This window comes from Salvelinus fontinalis, chromosome 38, assembly GCF_029448725.1.
Source record: "Salvelinus fontinalis isolate EN_2023a chromosome 38, ASM2944872v1, whole genome shotgun sequence".
Lineage (NCBI taxonomy): Eukaryota > Metazoa > Chordata > Actinopteri > Salmoniformes > Salmonidae > Salvelinus > Salvelinus fontinalis.
This window is the reverse complement of record NC_074702.1, coordinates 24598292-24623097: the sequence shown is the minus strand read 5'-3', so window position 1 is coordinate 24623097 and position 24806 is coordinate 24598292. Positions and strand designations below refer to the sequence as shown.

Below are 24806 nucleotides of genomic sequence, written 5' to 3'. Positions count from 1 at the left end.
TTCGCTTGCAATATCAGTTCTGTTATACTCACAGACATTATTGTAACAGATTTAGAAACTTCAGAGTGTTTTCTATCCGATGCTACCAATTATATGCATATCCTAGCTTCTGGGCCTGAGTAACAGTCATTTATCCGAACTTCCGAACACTGCCCCCTAGCCCTAAGGACCTTAACCAACAGTGCAGTTCAAGAAGAAGAAAATATTTACCAAGTAGACTAAATAAAAAGTAATAATAAAAAGTAACACAATAAGAATAACATAACAAGGCTATATACAGGGGGCACCGGTACTGAGTCACTGTGTGGGGTACAGGCTAGTTGAGGTAATGTGTACATGCAGGTGGGAGCGAAGTGACTATGCATAGGTAACAAACAAACAGCGAGTAGCAGCAGTGTACAAAAGGGAGGGGGTGGGGGGGTCAATGTAAATTATCCGTTGACTATTTTATGAATTGTTCAGCAGTCTTATGCTTTGGGGGTAGAAGCTGTTCAGGAGCCTTTTGGTCCTAGACTTGGCGCTCCGGTACCGCTTGTCATGCGGTAGCAGAGAAAACAGTCTATAACTTTGGTGACTGGAGTCTCTGACAATTTTATGGGCTTTCCTCTGACACCACCTATTATATAGGTCCTGGATTGCAGGAAGCTTGGCCCCATTGGCAGGAAGCTTGGGCCATTCACACTACCCTCTGTAGCACCTTATGGTCAGATGCCGAGCAGTTGCCACACCAGGCGGTGATGCAACTGGTTCAGGATGCTCTCGATGATGCAGCTGTAGAACCTTTTGAGGATCTGGGGACCCATGCCAAATCTTTTCAATCTTCTGAAGGGGAAATAGGTTTTGTCGTGCCCTCTTCACAACTGCCTTGGTGTGTTTGGACCATGATAGTTCGTTGGTGATGTGGACACCAAGGAACTTGAAACTCTCGAGTCCACGATCAGCTCCTTTGTCTTGCGCACATTAAGGGAGAGGTTGTTGTCCTGGCACCACACTACCAGTTCTCTGACCTCCTCCCTATAGGCCGTCTCATCAGTGTTGGTGATCAGGTCTACCACTGCTGTGTCGTCAGCAAACTTAACGATGGTGTTGGAGTCGTGTTTGGCCACTCAGTCGTGGGTGAACAGGGAATACAGGAGGGGACTAAGTACACACCCCTGAAGGGCCCCAGTGTTAAGGATCAGCATGGCAGACGTGTTGTTGCCTACTCTTAACACCTGGGGCGGCCCGTCAGAAGTCCAGGATCCAGTTGCAGAGGGAGGTGTTTAGTCCCAGAGTCCTTAGCTTAGTGATGAGCATCGTGGGCACTATGGTGTTGAACGCTGAGCTGTAGTCAATGAACAGCATTCTCACATGTTCCTTTTGTGCAGGTGAGAAAGGGCAGTGTGGAGTGTGATTGAGATTGCGTCACCTGTGGATATGTTGGGGCGGTATGCGAATTGGAGTGGGTCTAGGCTGTCCAGGAGGATGCTGTTGATGTGAGCCATGACCAGCCTTTCAAAGCACTTCATGGCTACCGATGTAGGTGCCACGGGACGGTAATAATTTAGGCAGGTTACCTTCGCTTCCTTGGGCACAGGGACTATGGTGGTCTGCTTGAAACATCTAGGTATTACAGACTCGGTCAGGGAGAGGTTGAAAAAGACAGTGAAGACACTTGACAGTTGGTCCGTGCATGCTTTGAGTACACGTCCTGGTAATCTATCTGTCCCAGCGGCTTTGTGAATGTTGACCTGTTTAAAGGTTTTGTTCACATCGGCTACCGAGAGCGTTATCACACATTAATCCAGAACAGCTGGTGCTCTTGTGCATGCTTCAGTGTTGCTTGCCTCGAAGGGAGCATAAAAAGCCTTTAGCTCGTCTGGTAGGCTTGCGTCACTGGGCAGCTCGCGTCTGGGTTTCCCTTTGTAGTCCGTAATTGTTTTCAAGCCCTGCCACATCCTACGAGTGTCAGAGCCGGTGTAGTAGGATTCAATCTTAATCCTGTATTGTTTTGCTCTTTTGATGGTTTGTCTAAGAGCATAGCGGGATTTCTTATAAACATTCAGAATAGTCTCCCGCTCCTTGAAAGCGGCAGCTCTAGCCTTTAGCTCGATGCGGATGTTGCCTGTAATCCATGGTTTCTGGTTGGGATATGTACGTACAGTCACTGTGGGGACGACGTCATCGATGCACTTATTGATGAAGCCGATGACTGAAGTGATATATTCCTCAATGCCATTGGATGAATTCCGGAACGTATACTAGTCTGTGCTGTTCAAGTTCATAACTGTGCATTCTCCTCAAACAATAGCATGGTATTCTTTCACTGTAATAGCTACTGTAAATTGGACAGTTAGATTAACAAGAATTTAAGCTTTCTGCCAATATCAGATATGTCCTGGGAAATGTTCTTGTTACTTACAACCTCATGCTAATAACAATAGCCTACGTTAGCTCAATCGTCCCGTGGGGGACCCACTGATCCTGTAGAGGATTAACTAAGTTTATTAGGCATTTTTTAAGCTATATTCTATATATCATTCATTTATGATTTGTCCAAAAATGGATACAGAAACTGCATATTGGGCCTTTAAAGTTTTTCTGGTTGGTGTTCTTCCCCACCAATGTGGAAAGTCTTCACATCATCATGTATGCTGCTTGAATATTTTTTTAACATTTTCCTGTTTGAAGAATACCTCTCAAAATATAGATATTTTAGCAGTCAAGTGTGCCGTCTGTTAGGTGATCCCAAGCTCCAGTGTCATAAGCCGCATACTAAATGTAACCGCGCTAGCTCAGACACCCAATACATTATGGATGTCTTTCCGAGTACATTTTGTGAATAAGTCAGAAAAGTGATGAAATTCATACCGCAAACATGAATGAACCCATATTCCATGAGCCACATCCTTTGAGTAGCATTAAAGCAGTTCAACTTGTCACATTAAGACTGGACTGATTTTGCTTCACCATTCATAAATCATCCACTAAAACTCCCTGTAGAATCAACATAGACTTTACCTCTGCCCAACCAAACCACTTTTCTAGGTCAGTCTGGGCACCATCTGTGGCTTACTTGTCCGGTTAGTTTACGCTATTGGCAGAACCAGCAAAGCGACATGGTTAGTCAGCGATGTAAGCAGGTAGCAGTCAGCAGAAAGGAAGGAGGAGGAGGTCTGTTAATTTGCCATCAGGTTTAGATTTGTCTGAGTTGGCATTCCACATTGACTGGCCTGTGAACAACATCACTGCTGCTCATTATGGAACAGGTTGGCTTTCATCTCAGGATGTTGCAGGTGTGGAGGACTTACAGTCCCACAATGCCCCTTCATCAATGCCCAAACCTGTAAGTGTCTGCAATTACTCTGAAGCACTAAGGGCTCTGAATCTCACTCTATCGACCCACCTGCCTCCACTGAGCAGAGATGAGAGAGACAGAGAGAGAGACCGACAGACAGAAGAGAGAGAGAGAGAGAGAGAGAGAGAGAGAGAGAGAGAGAGAGTGAGAGAGAGCGAGAGAGAGACAGAGAGAGAGAGAGAGGTGAGGAAGGGACAGAGTGATGTTGGATGTGTTGGATGTTGTAAATCCAACAGAGGTGGAGAAGTGGGTTGGTAATCAGACTTGCAACTAGCAGTAGGAGGAGATGAATCGCCTGAGCCTCAAAGTGGGCTGGAGGATTAAAATGCATTGTCAATCACCGGGGGAGGTCTTTCAACACAATCATGGACTGTCACTATCAATAATTGGCTGAATCTTTCAGACTTTGTTATGACAGAATCTGTCATTATTTAAGGGCTTCATGTATAAGCCAGAACCTCCCTGACTGATGACGTTGGAACTACCCTGTATATGTGTGTGGTGTGGTAGAGAATTTGAACTAATTGCTTATCATATGTTGCACTGTCATTGTGCACGATGCCGAACCGCTATAAAATAACTCATCAGCTGGCCCTTTCTGTGTGCGTGCATTTGTTTGTGCGTGCGCGTGTGCATGTGTGCGTGAGTGTTCCTAGGTGGTGGCATGTGCCCCAACAGCAGTTCTCTACAGGAGGTGCGTAACTGCAACGAGCATGCATGTACAGTGTATCACTGGCAGACTGGCCCCTGGGGCCCCTGTACTGAAGATCCCTCAGCCTCAGCCCTCAACACCACCACTGGCCCCAGGTCTGCTGCTGGCCCAAACACCAATGGGCAGGGCCCCTGCTCCCAGGGCATGCAGACACGCAAGGTCATCTGTGTCCGGGTCAACGTGGGACAGGTGCCGCCCAAGAAGTAAGAACATTTAGGCCCTGGGTGTGTATGCGTGCGTGAGTTTGTGTGTCTGTGTGTGTGAGAGAGAGAGAGAGAGAGAGAGAGTTAGAAAGTTATTTAGAAAGGTATGACAAGCAGTCATACGGTATGAAGAGTCGCTTTCAAGCCCTATCTCTACTCCACAGGCAAACCCAGATAAATAAATATATATGCCGTCCCAAACAGGCTAATTAACCCTGTTCATTTAGGCCTGTGTAATTTCCCACTGATGATAATGACAGTAATTAAGTGGCTTTGATACTTTAAGGCAATTAAATCACCACAAGATGAGAGCTGCAGGATGTCTATGGTTTGCAATGCAGAACATACACCGCAGCCTCAAAATGCATCAATAAGTTTACTTTACAGTTAGCCTAAAGTTGTGCTCTTGCATGGTTGCTGATTTGCTTTGCTAGGCGTATCTAGTTGGGATTTGATGTTCATTTAACTAATTAACCTGCTGTATGTAAGATCCAGAAATCTTAACCTTGAGTCTACAGTTTACGGATCTTGTTGCTATCCAAGGTCCTGAAGTAAAACCTCCCAGTGGTATCTGTCCAAGGTGCTGGGCCATCATAGGCTTTGCTATAGAGTCCATATCCTTTTAAGGCCACTGTATTTTGCCTTTGTTATGAAATAACTTTCCTGCATGTTTTGCATTCTTTCAAGCCACTGTTGCTCTTAAAGAGGCTTTCCCCTGTCATGGCGGATTAGGTTAAGACCGCTGAAGCTGGCAAAGCTCCAAAAGTGCTTTCTCTCAGTGCTTTGTCTATAAGTCCTTTGTTGTAAAGGGATAGTTCATTCTAAAATCAATATTTGTCAGTCATTGTAAGACTTTAAAAGTGGTCTAATGTCAGGGTGAGTCCATGTCCAATTGGTGCCAATCTTTTCCATTCCTTGGAGAGATGGTGTGGACTCATCTCCAAACGAAACCACTAAGCCCAGTAACTATCTAGCTTAAGTGTAGAGGTGGTTTCACCCTGCCTGCACTCAGTGCGCTTTATTGTGACTTGACATGGTCTCTAGTTGTTATTTTTCCACCTGTGTCTTCTCGTCCCACAATCCTACTTGGCAGGTAGGTTTGATTAGCCCTCCCCCAGGAACCTGGCAGAGCAAATAAACACACGCCTGCCTCGCTGGTGTGTATGCAGATGTGCCTCAGCTCACTCACAGAGGGGGCAGAGCTGTCTTCAAACACCCCAAGGCAGTGAACCTCACACAGTGTCACCACACACACTGTCAAAGCCCAATAGAGAAGAGAGTCTCTCAGAGACAAATATGTCACTCCCTCAGGCATGCGCTTCTATCAGTCTATATACAGAGTACTGCAGGGGGATTTGGAACTAAAACATCTTGGTTTATTGATTGTGACAATTTGCATGGGGATTGACGTCCGACGCGTTTGTGTGATCGCACTGATGCTTACTTGGACTGTCGGAAAAGGAGTTGGGATGAATAATTGTGATAGTGTTTGACAGTCATAGTCAATCACGTGGATGTGTCGTCCTAATGACGACTGTGTTTAGTCACTGTGGATGACAGATGGTTGAAAGCTGTCGAGACAGTGGCCAAAGAAACGTACGCAAAGCCGGACCTGTTTTCCCCCCGAATATTAAACAAATTATGTTATTTGCTGTTGTACTTTTTAATAATGCATTTAATTAGTGCTTATCGTTTTGTGCCAGGCTTTGTGTGCTTTTGTGGTCTCTTAAAACGATGTGGGTTGCAATGTTTCCTCACTCTCTGTTCAACCACACAGTATGCTCATTTTGAAGAATCTCTTGCCGAACAGATTATTGAAGCGATAATAGAAAATAGCAGAACAAAACATTACAGTAGCAGACTCTTCTTAATGATGTGCTGTGGGACAGACTCAGAGTAAATGTTGTGTTTCTTGCCTCACTACAAATCATTACATTTAAAGATCATTAAGATATGATAACACTAGCAGGGAAAACAAGTCGGCCAAAACCAGAGGATGCTTTAATTGGATAATCTAATGACCAGTCAAAAAGTCTGCATACTTCAATAGCCGCGAAGACTGAGTTTTCTGCGGCGGCGGTATTGTGCTCTGACAATGAACGTGGCCTGTTTTTTTCATGAGAATGTCATTTTTATCATGCAAAATTTGCGTCTATCATTACACTTGGCCTTAAAATACAATTAAAGTAACAGGGAACAGTAGGAATGTTTCTGTCTGCTGGAGCATTAGTTTCAGCATTAGTTTCAGCATTAGTTATGTGAGGTAGTTAAGTGCTCGGGACAACAACTCAACCTGGGTCCTGTTGTTGTGTCTCATATTTGACTATGTTTTGTCTGGAACGTCGTTAAAACTGAAAGGGAACATTAGGGATGTTTCTGTCTGCTGGAGGGCACTCAGCATTAGTTCTGGGAGGTGTAGTGAAGTAGTTAAATGCTCAGCTCAAAAGCTCAATCTGGATCATGTTGTTATGTCTCATCTTCTATTGTTTTGCCTAGAAGATTGGTCCCGGTAGGCTTCTCTTTTGAAGTCTTTTGAAGTAGCTTGTCCTTCAACAGGTTCCCATTACCTTTGCGCCTGTTGTTGATACAGTTAATACGTGTAAACTCTTTAAAGCTAAAGAGGAAATAAGAAACTGATTTGATCCAAGCCTGACCCATATTTATCATCATCAGCAGCTCTCTATTCTCCATCCTCGAGCACTGCTTTGGAGTGTAGAAACAGTGTACGGACATGCCAGAGGATTTGTCTCACTAAAAAGGGATTTATCTCTCTCTCTATTGGTATTAAACGTAAATCTCTCCTCTCTTCGCATAGCTGCCTGCTGCATTATTACATTGTGTGTGAGGCACCCTATTTCTCCCCTGACGACACAGTGCTAACGAGTGGAGCAACCCCAGAAGAAGACAGTGCTCCTGCTCCCAGTGTGTAAATCTGAGACAGATAATCAGCACTAGCTAGGCTATCTATGCTATCTCAGCAATAGGATGAGGAAATAGAGCCGCAACATCACTTAAAATGCCCCAGGAGAGCCCATGTTCCGAAAAATCAAATGACTTGATGTCTTTTAGACGGACAATTTTCCCCCGTCTATCTTCATCCAGTGGCCTTTCACTGGGGATCAGAGGTACTTATAACTACAGGCTGAAGATTACATATAACCCGTTGTCCGTTAAATATGAAGACCGAATCCAACCACAATCCCAGCGATCTAACGGATTATCGTCCAGTAATAGAATCAATTTAAAACGGGAAGGATTCCCATCGAGGGTCTTATCTATAGTGAACTGAATCTAGCCTGGAGGAATTAAATGCAGATTCTCCATTTAAGAGGAATGAATATTAACAAAGGCGCTGCTGAGCTGCTAAAGCCATATACTGTAGGTCATGTTTAAATTGCCCTACATAAGACATAAGATGATATCTTTTACCCCTTTTTCTCACCAATTTCGTGGTATCCAATTGGTAGTTACAGTCTTGTCCCATCGCTGCAACTCCTGTACAGACTTGGGAGAGGCGAAGGTCGAGAGCCATGCGTCCTCCGAAACACAACCCAGCCAAGCCGCACTGCTTCGTAACCCAACGCCCGCTTAACCCGGAAGCCAGCCGCACCAATGTGTCAGAGGAAACACCATACACCTGGCGTCTTTGTCAGTGTGGATTGCGCTCGGCCTGCAACAGAAGTCGCTAGAGCGCGATGGGACAAAAACATCCCTGCCGGGCAAACCCTCTCCTAACCCGGACGACGCTGGGCCAATTGTGGGTGTCCCGGTCACGGCCGACTGCGACAGAGCCTGGAATCAAACCAGGATCTCTAGTGGCACAGCTAGTACCATGGATTGACATGGACATAAGATAAAGGACTTCTTATCAGACAGTTGCTTCTTGTTGTCCTAGTTTGTGCTTCAGATAACACTGGATAAAAGCCAAGTGGTTTTACATAGAGCAACGACATAGTACAAAGTCAAGCAGATTACAGTACTTTCTGAGAGGAGTATCTTCTAAGCCAAAAATCTATCATTGTTCCTCGTTAGCTCCGTGGCTCTTGGCCAATCCGATGAGTCATTTGAATTCCTGCAGCCAAAGTGAGAAGCCTGTGTCTGTGTGTTACCAGCTATGTGTTTGCGTGTGTTACCAGTTGTGTGTGTATGCTTATCATGTAGATGTCCTGAGAGTCCTCGTCCAGGTACAGTGCGGCCCTGTCGAATGCCCTGTAAGAAGGACTGCATCGTAACCCCCTTCAGCGTCTGGTCCCAGTGCTCTCCCACCTGTGATGCAGGTATGAAAGAAGAATTCAAGCTACGGTGCAAAGACAGATGTAGGATCTTAATTTGATCACCCTGTTGCAGGACAACTTACCTGCTATGCAGTGTATTTGAGTCTTAAAAAGGCTTCTATAGTTTGAAATGTCCACTTAGAAATTTCTGACTTTTTCCCTTAAATGTATCAACCCCTACAAAAAATGTCTGTTATTTATAATTCACATAATAATAATTCACATTTCCTGTTGCTGCAGGATTATTTTCCTGCTTTAGCATACTGGCTCAAATTAATATCATACATCTGTACTTCATTGTTCATTGTAAGTCTCTTGGGAGCAAAAATGCTCTCCTAAATGGAATTACTTGCTTATCCAACCGCTCAGAGGAATATTATGCATGTCAGCTTTTATCATGAAGCATAGAAATCATTGATATTATAAACCAATTGGAAAACTGGGACGAATAAGGAAACTGGCACCAATTGGGTGATGCATGCAATGTAAACAACTCATTACAGTTTCCTTAAGTTGTATTACTCTCGTTTCTTTACGGATATTTCATTTGACAGATTGACATGTAGGATGACCCCAAGATGACCTAATTTAGTGCAACCCAGTAAACATACTAGCCTGTGGCTACAAGTGACAGGGTGCCATGTTGTTGTTGTTATTACTGTTTTCATGCTCTGATAAAAACACCTTCAGACCAGGTCACCTTTGTCAGACAGCCTTGGCCACAGCTGGAGAACATTGTTGAATACATTACATTGATTTATGGGATGAAATCATCATCGTTCAGATTTTGATGACCTCTTTATTTGGCATGAGAGCATGAATCTTTGGCCCTCGCCACACACACTCTGTCGTGTATTTTGATTGTAGTGCTGATGTTCTCTTGCTGTATAGGATGACCTGCCTCCTACCCACACTGGTTGAAACGAAAGGTCAGGGATACACAGAGCCTGTAATACATTCATATAAAATGATCCATCACTCCTGGGCCAGTCCTGGACCATAAAACTACATCTTAATCAGTATAGATCACTGGTTCTCAATCCTGGTCCTGGGGACCCAAAGGAGTGCACATTTTTGTTTTTGCCCGAGCACAACACACCTGATTCAAATCATCAAAGCCTGATGAAGAGTTGATGATTTGAATCAGGTGTGTAGTGCTAGGGCAAAAACAAAATAACTTTATAGTTCTTAATTGTGTTTATTCAACGGGTGTGTCTATTGGGAATACCGCTGATCGTGGGGAAACCATCCATCTTGTTCATGTTACTTCATCATTAGATTTGAACTTGACGACTATGTTGATTTTACTGCAACTATTAAGCAGTCAACATTTGCCCACTCTGCCCTGAATATGTCAGTTTGACATGGAATGTCTCGACATCATTTAAAGGGGAACAGCGGCAAATTTCAGAGTGGAGAGTGAAGTAGAGCTAGAGCTAGGTCACAAGGTTCTGTGACCCTCCCCCTCACTGCAGTGCTAGATAGAACTTTGTGGAATTAAGCAGATCTACAAAAATAATCTATGTTCTATAATGACAGCGAAATGACATATTTTGTTTGCACGCCAGGGCCAAATTGCCTTCCTTGAGCGAACAAGAGAAATGTGATGTAATTTAATGAAATGGAAAAGTATTCTTATGTGTTTGCATCAAATACCATACTCCTTGTAAGTTGTGTGTTGATTATATATAGCAAAGGCTACGTGATGAAGGATGATCACTGGCAATCAACAGCTGCTGTGTTGCTCTTTGGATTATTCCATATCATGGAATAGGCCAAGTGTGTGAACGTTAATAAAGACAAAGACGAACACATGGAATTATTTGATTTGGATGGATGGTTGACATGACAGAATGGTAGGCGGATATTTTCTTATCTAAAAGGTGGGGGGAAGTTTGCTACATTTCTCGAGCTCATGAAAGCAACCAGCTCTCACAGTCTTACGTCAGAATTAGACGTTCCATGTTTCTCAAACGCCAAATTTCAACGTTTTCTGCTTGTTTTCCAGAGAAATGCATTGAAAGAGAGATATGAAATAGGCTACTACCAAGGTCTGATGATGCTTCTGACAATTTAGTAAAAGGATGTCCTAATGTATTTAGAAAACTGCCGGTGACAGTGTAGTGTTTATGAGGAGTTCCATTGTGCATGTATTGTTGCATGTGCAGTAAGTCCTGGGTAGATTTTTCCCTCCCTGCTTGGCAGAGATCTTATAAAAGGTAAGAATTGTGAACCCACAACCCAAATGTTTCACATAAAATGTATATGCCATATCTCCCAATCAAATGGGCTTCCCGAATAAAGCGTGTTCGCTGTGACAGAACATCGTTTTTTCCCCCATAGATCTGCGTTATTCCACAAAGTTCTATCTAGCGCTGCAATGAGGGAGAGGGTCGCTCAACCTTGTGACCTAGCTCTAGCTCTACTCCACTCTCCATGAGTGAGAGAGCTGCACACTGTGACAGACAGTCCAACACTGTGACAGACAGTTCAACACTGTGACCGACAGTCCAACACTGTGACAGACAGTCCAACACTGAGCCAGACAGGTTTAGGTACTGTGACACATTTCCGGTGTTTGAAAATCTAATAATAAGATATAATTAAAGTAATACTCAATGTACTGTTTGCTTTGTCAGCTGGTAACATTCAGAAGAAGAAGCAGTCGAGAAAACGCGTCATCCTCCAGCTGCCAGCCAACGGGGGCCAAGACTGTCCTGAGGTGCTGGAGGAGGAGAAGGACTGTGAGGCTCCTAAAGTCTGCCCTGGTTACAGGTACAGCACAGTACTTTCTGAAGACACTGTACATGGAGATGATTACACCAATGATGATACTATTGCTACTATCGTTAGCAACTCTTACTCATAAAGTGTATCGTTATTATACACTAGTTACCTCTACTGTCTGCTGATAATGTTCATGTTGAATATGATGATTTTAATGATTATGATGACATTGACTTGATGATCATCATCACGTTCAACATCGTTATCACAATCATCATCATCACAATACTTCCTCTAATGCAGGTGGAAGTCACACAAATGGAGAAGGTGTCAATTGGTACCATGGTACATCAGGGAGGACAGCCCAGGGGCTCAGGAGACATGTGGACCAGGTCTTCAAACAAGAGGTGAAATCACATCCTTTAACCGTCTCTTTTTTCCTTCACAAATCCCCTTCTTTTACTTCCTCTTCTATCCAATCTAAACATCCACAATGAAATTGACATTATTTTGGCAAGGTTAGGAGAGGCAAATTGTGCTTCTTAAACCCCTTGTCAAATTCCTCTCCTTAGGCGAAGACGTGAACTGGGGTTGACACTCCCCACAGCACTGAGGACACCATTTGTCATCCCTCAGTGAATTCAGGATGTCAATGTCTTCATGACTAGGCATCCACCTTGTTTGTTTGAGACAGTTTCTAAGTACCAGGTACCTTAGGCTCTTTTCATGCAGCTTCAATCACAGCTCCAGTTGGGAGAGCTGCTACATTCCTCCTTTGGCTAACTACAACCTGTAAATATGTTTCAATTGTAAGCAAATACCATATGATAGCATTTTGAAGCATACGTTTTACTTGCGTTCAGGATTGGCTCACCTACTGTAGATAAAAGGAGCTTTACAACAAAGTAGTGTAAATGTGTTTTTTCAGGTCACAGAAAAATTACATTGTTGTATAGCTTCAAATGAGAACTATAATGTTGTAAATTGCCACTTGTGAAGTGCTAATATACATAAATGGAAAGAGACACGTTACATATAATTTTTCTTCATACAAACGATCTGACATCCACAATCCTCCTGTAGTGTTGGGCTGACTCTCATAGCCTGTGATAGTAGACGTTAACATCCCTGGGTTCTAAAGAATCCAGGTCACTGTTTGTCATTCTCTGAGACATACCGAGACATAGTGCCTCTTTACCCCTGGGGCGTCTCACAGCTTCTCACAGCGTCTCACTGCTGTGTACCTGGAGGGACCTGGAACACTCCTGACCGCCAGTCACACTCACTGTCAACACACATGCCACCACAAACAACCCCACACATATCAACAGACTACAGCAATCCAAACGTATAGAGTCAACAGAGGCCCAAGGGAGTTTGAGCAGAACTCTGCTTGTAGGTTACTTTGGTGTAGAAAAATAATCGTATCTTGAGTGTCTGCAGCATAACGAAAGCACATATTGCAATATCTTCAGTAATGTCCTTTTAATCAAAACTCAACACATTTCACATATTAACATTGAACCTGTATTGATTGTTATTTATAATTTACCCTAACTCTTCTTTCTGAGTTGTTACTGGCCGTATAAAAAGTCTGCCTGAGGCTGTGTTCAATTGATAACCACCCTGTATTATATAGTACACAATTTCTGCAACCCTACCGAACCAATCAATGTCTCCATTCCTGCTAAATCTCTGTGACCCAGACAAAATGGCCACCAACCCTGTAAGGGACACTGTGCCTTTGATTTCCCCCCACAGCCGTGTCCTGTCGCCAGCTGGACGGAGCGCAGGCAGACATTGGAGAGTGTCTGAAGTTTGCCAACACCATGCCCCCCATCACTCAGCGGTGCCAGCTCCCATGCCAGGATGATTGCCAGCTCACCAACTGGTCCAAGTTCTCGTCCTGCACAGCTGACTGTGTGGGGGTCCGTACCAGGAAGAGGTTACTTGTAGGTGAGGAATAGTAACAAAACGTGTGGACTTTTGGTAGTATGGCACCTTTGCACAGTGGCAGTCCATTAAGGAAGTTCTACAGCTTATAAGCAACACATGACTGATTCAGTTTACTCTATGACCTTGCGAGAAGGGGAGGTAGCATGTAGCCTGCTAGAGTGCAGCATAGATGCTATTAGCAACTATTAGATAAAGTCTCTTGTTTTGGGGAGCAGCCTAAGAATTTTAATGAGGTCTGGTCCAATTAATCTGGATGTGGAATATTTACATGTACTCAATGAGAACATAATGATGCATATTAATGCCTAGTGACAGGATGGAGTTTAGCTTTTAAATTGCACATGACAGACAGACAGGAAGGCAGACACACGCAAACACAAACGTCATACCTACTAACCCCTATCCTCTCTCCACCCCAGGGAGAAGCAAGAAGAAGGACAAGTGTAAAAACACCCAGATGTACCCTCTGAGCGAGACCCAGTACTGCCCGTGTGACAAGTACAACGCCCAGCCCGTGGGCAACTGGTCCGACTGCATCCTGGCCGGGGGAGACCGGGTGGAGAGCCTCCTGGGCATGAAGGTCCAGGGGAACGTCAAGGAGTGTGGCCAGGGCTACCGTTACCAGGCCATGGTGTGTTATGACCAGGACAACAGACTGGTGGAGACCTCACGATGCAACAGCCACGGTGGGGTGGAGTTGTTGGGGGAGTGGTGTGTGTGTGTGTGTGTGTGTGTGTGTGTGTGTGTGTGTGTGTGTGTGTGTGTGTGTGTGTGTGTGTGTGTGTGTGTGTGTGTGTGTGTGTGTGTGTGTGTGTGTGTACACCCCCCAGGGGGACGTTGACTAGCCGTAATCCCCCCCTGAGCCCCTCACACACTAATATACACAAACACTAATACACACACACACACTAATACACACACACACTAACTAATACACACAGAGAGAGTGTGCTCCTAATGGCATCATGCATTGCTCTGTTAACTATGACCCCTGATCTCTGATGATGACCTGCCAGCACCAAATCTGCCCCAAATCACAGCTACAGTGCTTGGTTTGATGCCAAGGGCGGGGATGTGGGTCGACTGGGTGGTTAGGTTTCTCTCCAATGATGATTTCAGTGAAAAAATAAGCACTGCGTGTACAAAACATTGCAATATCTGTATTAGAATGTAAGATGTTTTACAACTTTCACAGTTCTCTGGCTCTCATGAATATTAATATTACTGGGTTTTTTTTAAACTGGATTTTAAAAAAAACAAATAGAATTTGACATGATTTCTTTTCTCAAACATTCTCGTCTGAACTTTTCTTATCTGAATCGCTCCTGTCACGATCGTGTGGAGGATTTACGGACCAAAATGCAGCAGTTGGAAAATAAGCCATCTTCTTTTATTAAACAACACGAAGATGAACACGACACAAAACACTTTAACAAAACAACAAAACGACCGTGAAGCTACAAACGTTGTGCACATACATAAAGGCTACAAACGTTCTACATAGACAATTACCCACAACCAATGAGAGCCTATGGCTACCCTAAATAAGGCTCCCAATCAGAGACAACCGAAATCAGCTGTCTCTAATTGGGAACTCATTCAGGTAACCATAGACTCTCCTAGATAACTAACCAACATAGACAACTCTAGACATATACACTCAACACAAAACCATCTACTACACCCCATAACCCCTTTACCAAATAAACACCCAAAACCAACAAAACATAAACATTACCCATGTCACACCCTGACCTAACTAAAATAATAAAGAAAACAAAGAATAATAAGGCCAGGGCGTGACAGCTCCTATCTCCTTGGTCTTAAAACATGAAGCGCAAAGGAACACTCGATGCCCTCTCTAATTTGACACATGCAGACAAATTGCTTTTAGAATAGTTGAGTTTTGAAGACATGCACTGATATAAGCAGCAGCACTGAGCGAGATGTAGAAATGAACACGTCTGTGTCATGCATTTCTGAACAGAGCCCAAGCTATGACTCAGAGATTCAGTTGCACATTGGTAAGCCTGGGAGTGGGTATGACTGGAGCCCGACACTGGGACGTATTAGGAAAGAAAATATGTGTGTGTTTATGGGACAAGGTATACTGTATATTATTATGGAAGGAATTATTGATAGTGCTCTAGAATAATGTTTTTTTTTCTCTTCTTGCTCTCTCTCTCTCACTCTCTCCCTCTCTCTTCTCTCTTGCTCTCTCCCTCTCTCTCCCTCTCTCTTTCTCTCTCCCTCTCTCTCTCTCTCTTCCTCCCATCATCAGGGTTAATATGAATAGAAGAGGAAACACTGTGTGTATGGCGACATATTTCCCCAGGCTGTGATAGAGATCATCGAATGTAGTTATCTCTATTCGCCCCAGATATCAATAGAGGCGGAGATTAACGCTGAAAGGCTGTGTTGCTCACAGCAACGACATGCACAGTCCTTTTACTGTTAACCTTTTTTAAAGTCTTGGACTCAAGCAGTGATGATTTGACATAAGTTCCTCTACTACTGATTTGTTGGAGTCTATGGAGTTTTCGCCATTCTTTTGGGGTTAACGTTTCACATGTGAGTTGTTCAAGTCTCCATGGTGGGTTAAAAGGTGTTGGTTGGGATACTGACTAGTGATCTTGTGTACAGAATCCATATTAGGAACCTTGCCATACCTCCTCCTTAGACCTTCACGCCTCACCTTGACAATGTCCCTAATATGGATTCCGTACTTTGTAGCTCAGCCATGACCTTTTCTATGATTATATACTATGGGATGGCTCTGAGAGGCTTGGCCTTGGCTTGACATGAATTGGGTGGTTAAGAAGGAATGAGGTCACTGTGGGAATCTGCGCTGTAGGTGATGGCTTGTAGTAAGGCGGACATGTTGGTAAGGACCAGTAACCTCTAGCAGTGTGTGAGGTTGTGGTGGGGTTGTGGTTAAGTTGGAGGCGATTGGGAGCCGACATATTAATAAGGGCTAGTGAACTACTCTGCATGGGCAGGAGAGTGCTGTTGAGGATTAGGGTTAGCTAATGTAGTGGGAGGAGGAGGGGCTGCCATGGTATTAAGAGATGATTGGGGCACTTCCAAACTGCTGAAATGATGCAGCAAAAAAAATCCGGTGAACGCAATGGGTTAAATCTAAGCTGTGCTGTGCAACAGAAAAGTTCTGATTAAATAGCAACACATCCTTTCTATGGATCCCTCGAGAAATGTGATACAATATGCAGTGTTTCTCCCACTTCGTATCCTCTCAGTCCACCACACCCCTGCAGACACACAGCGGATAACTATACATCAAAATGTGTTTTGGTTTGAAACTGTCTTTACACTGTAGCTGCAGTACTAATCAGACAGATATAGCCATTCTCTGTATGTTTAACTCTGGTCTAATTCCACTGATTGGAATTGGCAGTGTAGGAACAGAACTGTAGCAAGGGGTTAGTGTAGATGTATAGGGGATTAACACATTTGTGAGGGTCCATGAACTAGTTGGCATAAGGGATGATTTCAGATCATTGGGCTGGCGTGAAGAGAAATTGAAGGCAATAAACAACTTCTCTGGTTGAAAAGGGCCTATGTGGCACCGATATTAGTCAGAAGCATTTGTTCTACTGTCACAAAGTGTAAATAGGATCATTTTGTTCATGAAGTCAGTCACATCCAAACTGAGATTTGAGAGATAATTCGGAAAACAATGGTACGTCACGGAATGAATGGTAGCGTGTAAGTTTTCCTTGGGTTGGGTTGATTTCAATCCATCCCACAGCTGGCAGCACCCAAGTAATCATCAATTCAGGAACGCGCAGCTGCACGCGAACGATCATCATGCCCATGGTCAATTTGGTTTGGCATTCATTATCCTTAAGGGATATGGGACAATATTTTAAAATGTCAATAGCTCCAAATTTATAAAACTTAAAAATCTCTAAGCAACTATAAATTATACAAATTCATTTAGAAATATTGAAAGCATTTAATGAGACAACTAAAATATTAAAATATTGTCCCATTTACATTGTGAAATTGAATAAATGGAACTGAGTCAAACATGTGGTTTCCATGTGTTTGATGTATTTGACACCGTTCCATTCATCCATTCCAGCCATTACAATGAGTCTGTCCTCCTATAGCTCCTCCCACCAGCCTCCACTTGTGTATGTGATGTCACATGACAGTAAGACGTGTCACTGTGCCACTAGGGTCACCCCTGTTGGGATCGGAGAGGCTTCTTTCCCTGCCACCCCATCTTCCTGCCATGTGGTCTGTCCCATCACTCAGGGAGCTCCTATGTTTGAAGAGGATTCCAGGGTCAAATACTGCTGACAATGGTAGCAGTTTAATAGCCAGGGCTTCCAATCAATCACACACCCAGCACCTAGAGAGTCTTCAGGAAGACAGAATGTTGTCAAAAAGTGCATTTTATGCACAAGCACCTCATTTTGTCTCCTTGCGTGTTCACTTCATTGATTTAGATGTTTTCCAATTCAATCTGGATGGGACCCACAGGGAAACGCTGTTACACAATAACACAGCCTCAGGCCTTCAACCCTGAAGCTTGAGTCCAGACCCAGCCCTCAAACGTATACTATACACCGTACATTTCAGTTCATTAACAACCATCTCGTGAAAGCATAGAGAAGAAGCGTGTTGTTCTCCACTGAAATGTAGCCAGTGGTTCACATGGATAACCTCTTCCAGTGAATTAGCCTGCGACCTCTGTGTGTTTGTCGAGACAGACACAGGATATCAGGCTTGGGGATGTAGGGATGCATATAAACAGGAGTAATAAGCAGAGTGAGATGCTTAAGCCAGCCAGACCCAGTTGCCATGTCATGACCCTGTCGGCCACTTGAGGAAACATAGATTACATGAAAAAGCTTACAGTCGACCCAAACCACTGCTCAAGTGTATTTTTTTACTTTATATAACAGCTCCATATGAGACCCTGGAGTGTTGCTCTATTGTTATAGCGCAACATCAGCAGTCTCTGTAAATCAACAGCCAAAACAACGAGTCATTATTTGCACATACAATATTTTCACAAGAGTTTATTATGATATTATTGTTTATTACAGAAAACAAAAATATAATGGGTAACATTATGCTTTAACTCCTTCGTGAAAATGTCATGAACATGCCATTACGTTTCATAACATGTCATAACCTTATCGCAATCAGACCAGAATAGATGCTATACCATGGGAAGGAAGGGCTATGCATCATAGGGCTCCTGGGGGCCTCTATGGGCCCCTGTCTTTTCCTGGCCCTTCTCACACCACTCTCTCTCTCCTCCATGCAGGCTACATTGAGGAGGCGTGCATCATCCCCTGTCCGTCAGACTGTAAGCTCAGCGAGTGGTCCAACTGGTCCCGGTGCAGCAAGTCATGTGGTAGCGGGGTCAAAGTGCGTTCCAAGTGGCTCCGGGAGAAACCGTACAACGGAGGGCGACCTTGCCCCAAACTGGACCACATCAACCAGGTACAGCATGAGAAACACTCACAAGACTGTCTAATGTAGAAATTAGTTCATGTTACCTTGTAAGAATTTTGTCTGACAGCTGAGGGACTTCCTAATATGGATGCCAGTTTTTCCTAATATAAATTACTTTTTCAGGCACTGTTTGTGATAAATAACACCGTTTTGTGTTAGAAGCACATTATTACAAACACATAGGAGAGAGAAACAAATTAAATATTCATGAAAATATTCTGTTTGAATTACCTTCCGTTACTTTCTCTCATGATTGCCAAATTGCTTTTGCTGGGTAGAATAGAGAGCCAGGGGAATGGATACTATAAATGGATCCATCCACAGAAATGCCCCTGATATGAGAAATGACATGTTTTACCTTCAATATGAATAGAAACAGATTCAGAGAAGTGGATTAATTTCATGGCATGTGATCTGTTTCTCAGTGTTTGAATTCTCTAAAGTGGTCTTCACAGAGGCAGCCTTTATTTACAACATCACATTAATCAAATGTTTGATCTAAGCAATTCAATATTTGCATTTGTCAATTATACCAAGTCTTTGTCACTTTCATTCCACAATGCACACTGGATACGGATGAACACAATAGGCCCAGGTAAGACCCTTTTCAGTATTATGAATTCATATTGTCAACAATGTCCCAAATACAGAATATCTCTTGTTGTGCATAGTACTGTACAGAACATTCACAGATGTAGCGGGGTAAGATTAAAAAGGACAGACATAAGCACTAACAAAACACCTCTGGTAATGTCTTAATCATCTCAACACAGTAATATCATTTGACGCTGTCCTTGTCACCCAAACTCAATGATAACGGAGGTAATAACCATATACATATTCATGTCAAATCCCTTGCCTGGTGCCTTCCCCCAGGTGTATGAGGTTGTGCCATGTATTAGTGACTGCAGTCAGTATGTGTGGGTGGCTGAACCCTGGAGTGTGTGGAAGGTCAGTAACTTGGACCTGAAGGAGAACTGTGGAGAGGGCGTCCAGACACGCAAAGTCAGGTACTATACCCTTTCACTACATCACACTACTGTAGACTAAATAAAACCATCCCAAGCAATGTTCTACTCCCTCATACGAAGACGATTGTGTCATACACAGTATAAATCCATAGTCCTCAACATATGCATGTAAATATGTTGTATATATTGCATTTGATTGACAGCTGATTTTAATGAAAATGTTTTCGACTATGTAAGGTCATATGAACACATCTCTGGGCCAATCCCGTAGGTGTATGCTGAACACTATTGACGGTCCATCTGAGTCTGTGGAGGACTACCTGTGTGACCCGGAGGACATGCCCTTGGGGACGCGGGGAAGCCGGCTGCCGTGCCCCGAGGACTGTGTCCTCTCTGACTGGAGCAGCTGGAACCGCTGCAGCCTGGTAAGAATAACTGGTCAGAGACCAATCATCTCTATTCATGTATGATGTGTATGTGATGGCTGTGGTAAGAGGTATCCTGGATCTGTACAAAAGTTTTGGCCTCTCTGGAGTTGCTGCAGACTGCTAAGAACCACTGGTACATGTCTGTGGTAAGAACTGACCCTGGATCGGTAGGATCGTTTTTAAAAATTCACCCACTGATTCTGTGATATGAAGTCCTGTGATTGAAACTGTGATACCCATTTCTCACTTTTTGAAAGAGACTGGAACCTAACATAAAGAGTTTGTTTTTCTTAGGATAAATGGATTGTGAATCTTTCACAGTATGATATTTCTTCCTCCACGGAAGCAGAAAAATAATAAAAAAGAAATATGTGCTGCAGAGCGGTAACAAATGCCTGTGAATCACATTATCCAATTCTCACCCATTAAAATACACAGGGAAGAAACCGATGTAACTACTTCCTGATCGAGACTTCAGTGGAGGTGAATGTATTTCTGGATGTAAAAATCCCCTTGTGAAACAGATGCACCTGCTCTGATCGGATCATGAACCACTCTCATTCTCCAGCCTGACACTGCTAGGAAGCCTTTGTAACATGGTAAAGGCAGCCCGACCATGGTTGTCTCACAGCTGTAAAATAGACACATGTATAAAATATAACTGAATATAATCAAAGTCCAGTAGTTAACCGCAGTAAGAGGTCCAGTCCTCCCCCTCTGACACATTTCATTGGTTGTAAAAGAGCGATTGAACTGTTTCAACGTCACCTGCTGTTTTCCTGAAAAGGCACCAGCCATTGTTAATCACACCCCGTTCTCTTAAAGTGCTTGACATGCTGACTTCCCACAATTTCAATCTCAACATGGAGTCTTGCCGGTACCAGCGGGGCTTGTCCCATGTTTTATTAATGGCGAATAAAACATTCCAGCGATGTTATTCCAGAGGCAGTGTTTTTCCCACTCTCACACTGTGTAAAGGGAATGTAAGGAATGTTAGGATGGAATATCTATTCGAGAAGCATCCTCAACGTTTTTCTGCGAAATTACTAGGAATTCCATATCCCAGGAATGCCAGTAGAGAGGATATGGGAAAGTTGGCAGCCCTGGGAATTGGGAATGGCATGACATCAAAACATGGAATGTTAATCCGCTTTTATTTAAGACAATTAAACATGGAGAAAGAGAAGCCTTCAAATTCACACAGTTGAATCGACCTTTATGTTCAATAAACATGGACATCATGGCGACAAGGCCTCTCCATTGAAAAAGGGCTTAGTTCCAGTTCAGTGATCTGTCTACGTAGACTTCTTATGACTTGCTGCAATATGGATTTGTAAATCATTTACGCTATAAGAAAAATACACAACCCTCCCCCTTTTTGCTCAACCCCTCCATGTTGATGTGAAATTGTGCCTACCTTTCAGCCATGCAGTTACAACAATAGCAGGAAACGGACAGCCTACACCATCCGGTCACCTGGAGCAGGGAGACAATGTCCGGACACCACAGAGAAGGAGCCATGTAGTCTCAACCTGAACTGCTTTCACTATTTCTACAACATCACAGGTAGAAGAAAAAAAATGAATCGCAGAACATCTCACTTTGACATCTTCCATTTAGTTTGTCTATAAGTAGCTACTTTCCCTCATCAGTGGCTATCTACTTACACTGTTACTTAAAGGCCCAATGCAGCTGTTTTTACGTCAATATCAAAAAGTTTCTGGGTAACAATTAAGTACCTTACTGTGACTGTTTTCAATCAAAATGGTCAAAAATAAACAAAAATTGCTTCTTAGCGTGAGCAATTTCTTGATATATTAACTTATTCTCCGCCTGGTGACTGCATCCTACCCTTTTTTAACAGCTCTTACACTAAACGGGCATTATCATCATTTTCACTATTTCCTAGTATTATTCCAAGTTCATAGTGTGGAAATATATACAAAACCCTGGGAAATCATGTTATTGACTGCACTGGGCCTTTTAAGTGTTCTAATTTTACTCGTACTGAAATAACTTTACCCAACCAATGCAGTTAAAAAAAAATCGATATACACACTATAAGGCCGTGTATTCATTTTGTACACTCTTGGTGCAGCATACTCTTATCTAGTGCTACTCCAAAACGACTTGGTCCAATTAAACTGCAGTCTTTTTTGGTGGCTCCTCTGTGATTCCAGAGATGTGTAGTGTTATCTTCAATATCGTAGCTCTCTCTCTCTCTCTCTCCTCTCTCTCTGTCTGTTGCTCACTTCACTGCTAATCTGTAGCGCTCTGCTCCCAGCAGCACCCAGGCCTTTCAGGGCCACACAGTAACTATGTAAATAAAATACCAGGAGAGATCATTACTGGAAATGTTATATTTGATGTTGCCAGGATCCATCTTGCCTTTGCTTGTCTGAATCGTTCTCTCTCTCTCTCCACAATCTCCCTCTTCCACTCCCCCGAGTGCCACAAAGCTTTGCAGCAGGAGTTGAGCACTTAAAACAGCCGCTAAAAAGAGCCACTCATCTTTGTCAGAGTGTTGCAGGCGTTTGAGTGATCACCGGGCCCCTCAGTGGTAGACATGATTCATGGCTTAACTAGAGCCACATGGTTATTTGACTGGGGTTCTGGGATTCCAACTTCTCTGGATTCAACGATATGCTTCACTTCAGAGCATTGTTTATGTAAATACTTTACTATTTATATTTTTGATAACTTTTACTTCACTACATTCCTAAAGAAAATGATATACTTTTTACTCCATACATTTTCCCTGACACCCAAAAGTACTCCTTACATTTTGAATGCTTAGCAGGACAGGAAAATGGTCCAATTCACACACTCATCAAGAGAACATCGCTGGTCATCTCTACTGCCTCTGATCTTGCGGACTCACTAAACACAAATGCTTTATTTGTAAATGGCGTCTGAGTGTTGGAGTGTGCCCCTGGCTATCCATAAATAAAAAATAAAAAATTGTGCCATTTGGTTTGCTTAATATAATATACATTTACTTTTACTTTTGATACTTAAGTATATTTAAAACCAAATACTTTTAGACTTTCACTCAAGTAGTATTTAACTGTGTGACTTTTTACTTGAGTCATATTCTATTAAGGTATCTTTACTTTTACGCAAGTCTGACAATTCCACCACTTCTCTTGAAATAGGCGTGGGCGTTTCTCTTGATCTTTTTACGTGCTCCTCCGTCATGTGCCCTAGTTTAGCTGTCAAAAGCATGGCAGAGCAGGTGTTACAAGCGGTCATGACTGTTCAGTTAATGAGTTCAAGTGTTAGAGGTGTTCCCAATGCGTCTGTTGCCAAACTAATCAACTGCCATCAAACTCAACTGAGTACATATCCTATCTTTAGAAAATGGCTTGGGGTTGGAACTGCCTAAAACAGGCTTTGACATCAAATGTACCCTTTGTCTAATGATTGAAGCTTTGCACGTGTATCTCCTGTCCAGTTTGGGGCAATGATGTATATAAACACTAGATTGCAAATGCTGTGTATTGGCCAATGAGAGGCTTTGAAGCCACCGGTCGGACATATTGGTACTCCCCAGAAGAACCAGTCTTCCATAGGAATAAATGGAACTCTTTACAGTATTTCAATTAAATGTTTCAAGGACAAAATGACATGTATTTAAGAATTTTAATATTGTAGTGGGGACAGCAACATTATTACTCTCTAAAAGTTATACGTTAAGGAAAATGTTATTTTATATATACTTATAATTATTTCTATGTTTAGCTTACATCATATAAGTTCAAAGTATGCATTAAGGTGTCTGTAATAGAATAAACTTGGTAAAAACAAATGTATGCATTAATAAAAGGAATTTCTATAGCTTATTTTTTACAACAGTGGGGGAGTAGTAAAATGGAGGAGCGGTGGCTTCAAATCAGTGCCCCCCTGTTAGCCATCTAATGTATATATAAATCATCTCGGGCCATACTGTACACTGAGAATAGAAAACATTTTAGAACACCTGGTCTATCCATGACATAGACTGACCAGGTGAATCCAGGTGAAAGCTATGATCCCTTATTGATTCCACTTGTTCAATCCACTTCAAGCAATGTAGATGAAGGGGAGGAGACAGGTTAAAGAAGGATTATCAAGCCTTGAGACAATTGAGAAATGGATTGTTTTATTTGTGCCATTCAGAGGGTGAATGGGCAAGACCAAAAAAATGTGTGCCTTTGAATGGGGTACGGTAGTAGGTGCAAGACACACCGGTTTGTGTCAAGAACTGCAACGCTGCTGGGATTTTCATGCTCAACAGTTTCCTGTGTGTTTCAAGAATGGTCAACCACCCAAAGGACATCCAGCCACCTTGGCACAACTGTAGGAAGCATTGCAGTCAACATGGGCCAGCATCCCTGCGGAACGTTTCGACACCTTGTAGAGTCCATGCCCCGACGAATTGAGGCAGTTCTGAGGGCAAAAGGGAGTGCAACTCAATATTAGGAACGTGTTCCTAATGTTTAGTATACTCAGTGTATGTTTGTGAGTTTGTCTTGAATTTGAGTGTGATTTTCATACTGGTCTGCCTTTTCCCCTCAGACTGGAGCACATGTCAGCTAAGTGCCAATGCTGTGTGTGGGAATGGCATCAAGACGCGGATGCTGGATTGTGTACGCAGCGACGGCAAGTCTGTGGACCTCAAGTTCTGTAAGGAGGTGGGATCCTCTTAAATGCTCTATCCCCAACTCCT

The 24806-nt window shown here is 43.1% G+C and overlaps 1 protein-coding gene across 4 annotated transcripts in view; it reads left to right on the top strand.

The window, feature by feature from the left end:
• Positions 1-24806, top strand: part of LOC129837920 (thrombospondin type-1 domain-containing protein 7A-like) — a 109031-nt gene that overhangs the window by 72636 nt on the left and 11589 nt on the right. For all 4 annotated transcript variants that reach the window (XM_055904449.1, XM_055904448.1, XM_055904450.1 and 1 more), the window contains 11 exons: positions 3994-4252; positions 8414-8529; positions 11166-11301; positions 11557-11660; positions 13015-13209; positions 13629-13895; positions 18509-18688; positions 19571-19709; positions 19942-20095; positions 21523-21664; positions 24656-24771. In XM_055904449.1, the coding sequence (XP_055760424.1) occupies positions 3994-4252; positions 8414-8529; positions 11166-11301; positions 11557-11660; positions 13015-13209; positions 13629-13895; positions 18509-18688; positions 19571-19709; positions 19942-20095; positions 21523-21664; positions 24656-24771 (1808 nt within the window). The remainder of the gene's footprint in view (positions 1-3993; positions 4253-8413; positions 8530-11165; positions 11302-11556; positions 11661-13014; positions 13210-13628; positions 13896-18508; positions 18689-19570; positions 19710-19941; positions 20096-21522; positions 21665-24655; positions 24772-24806) is intronic.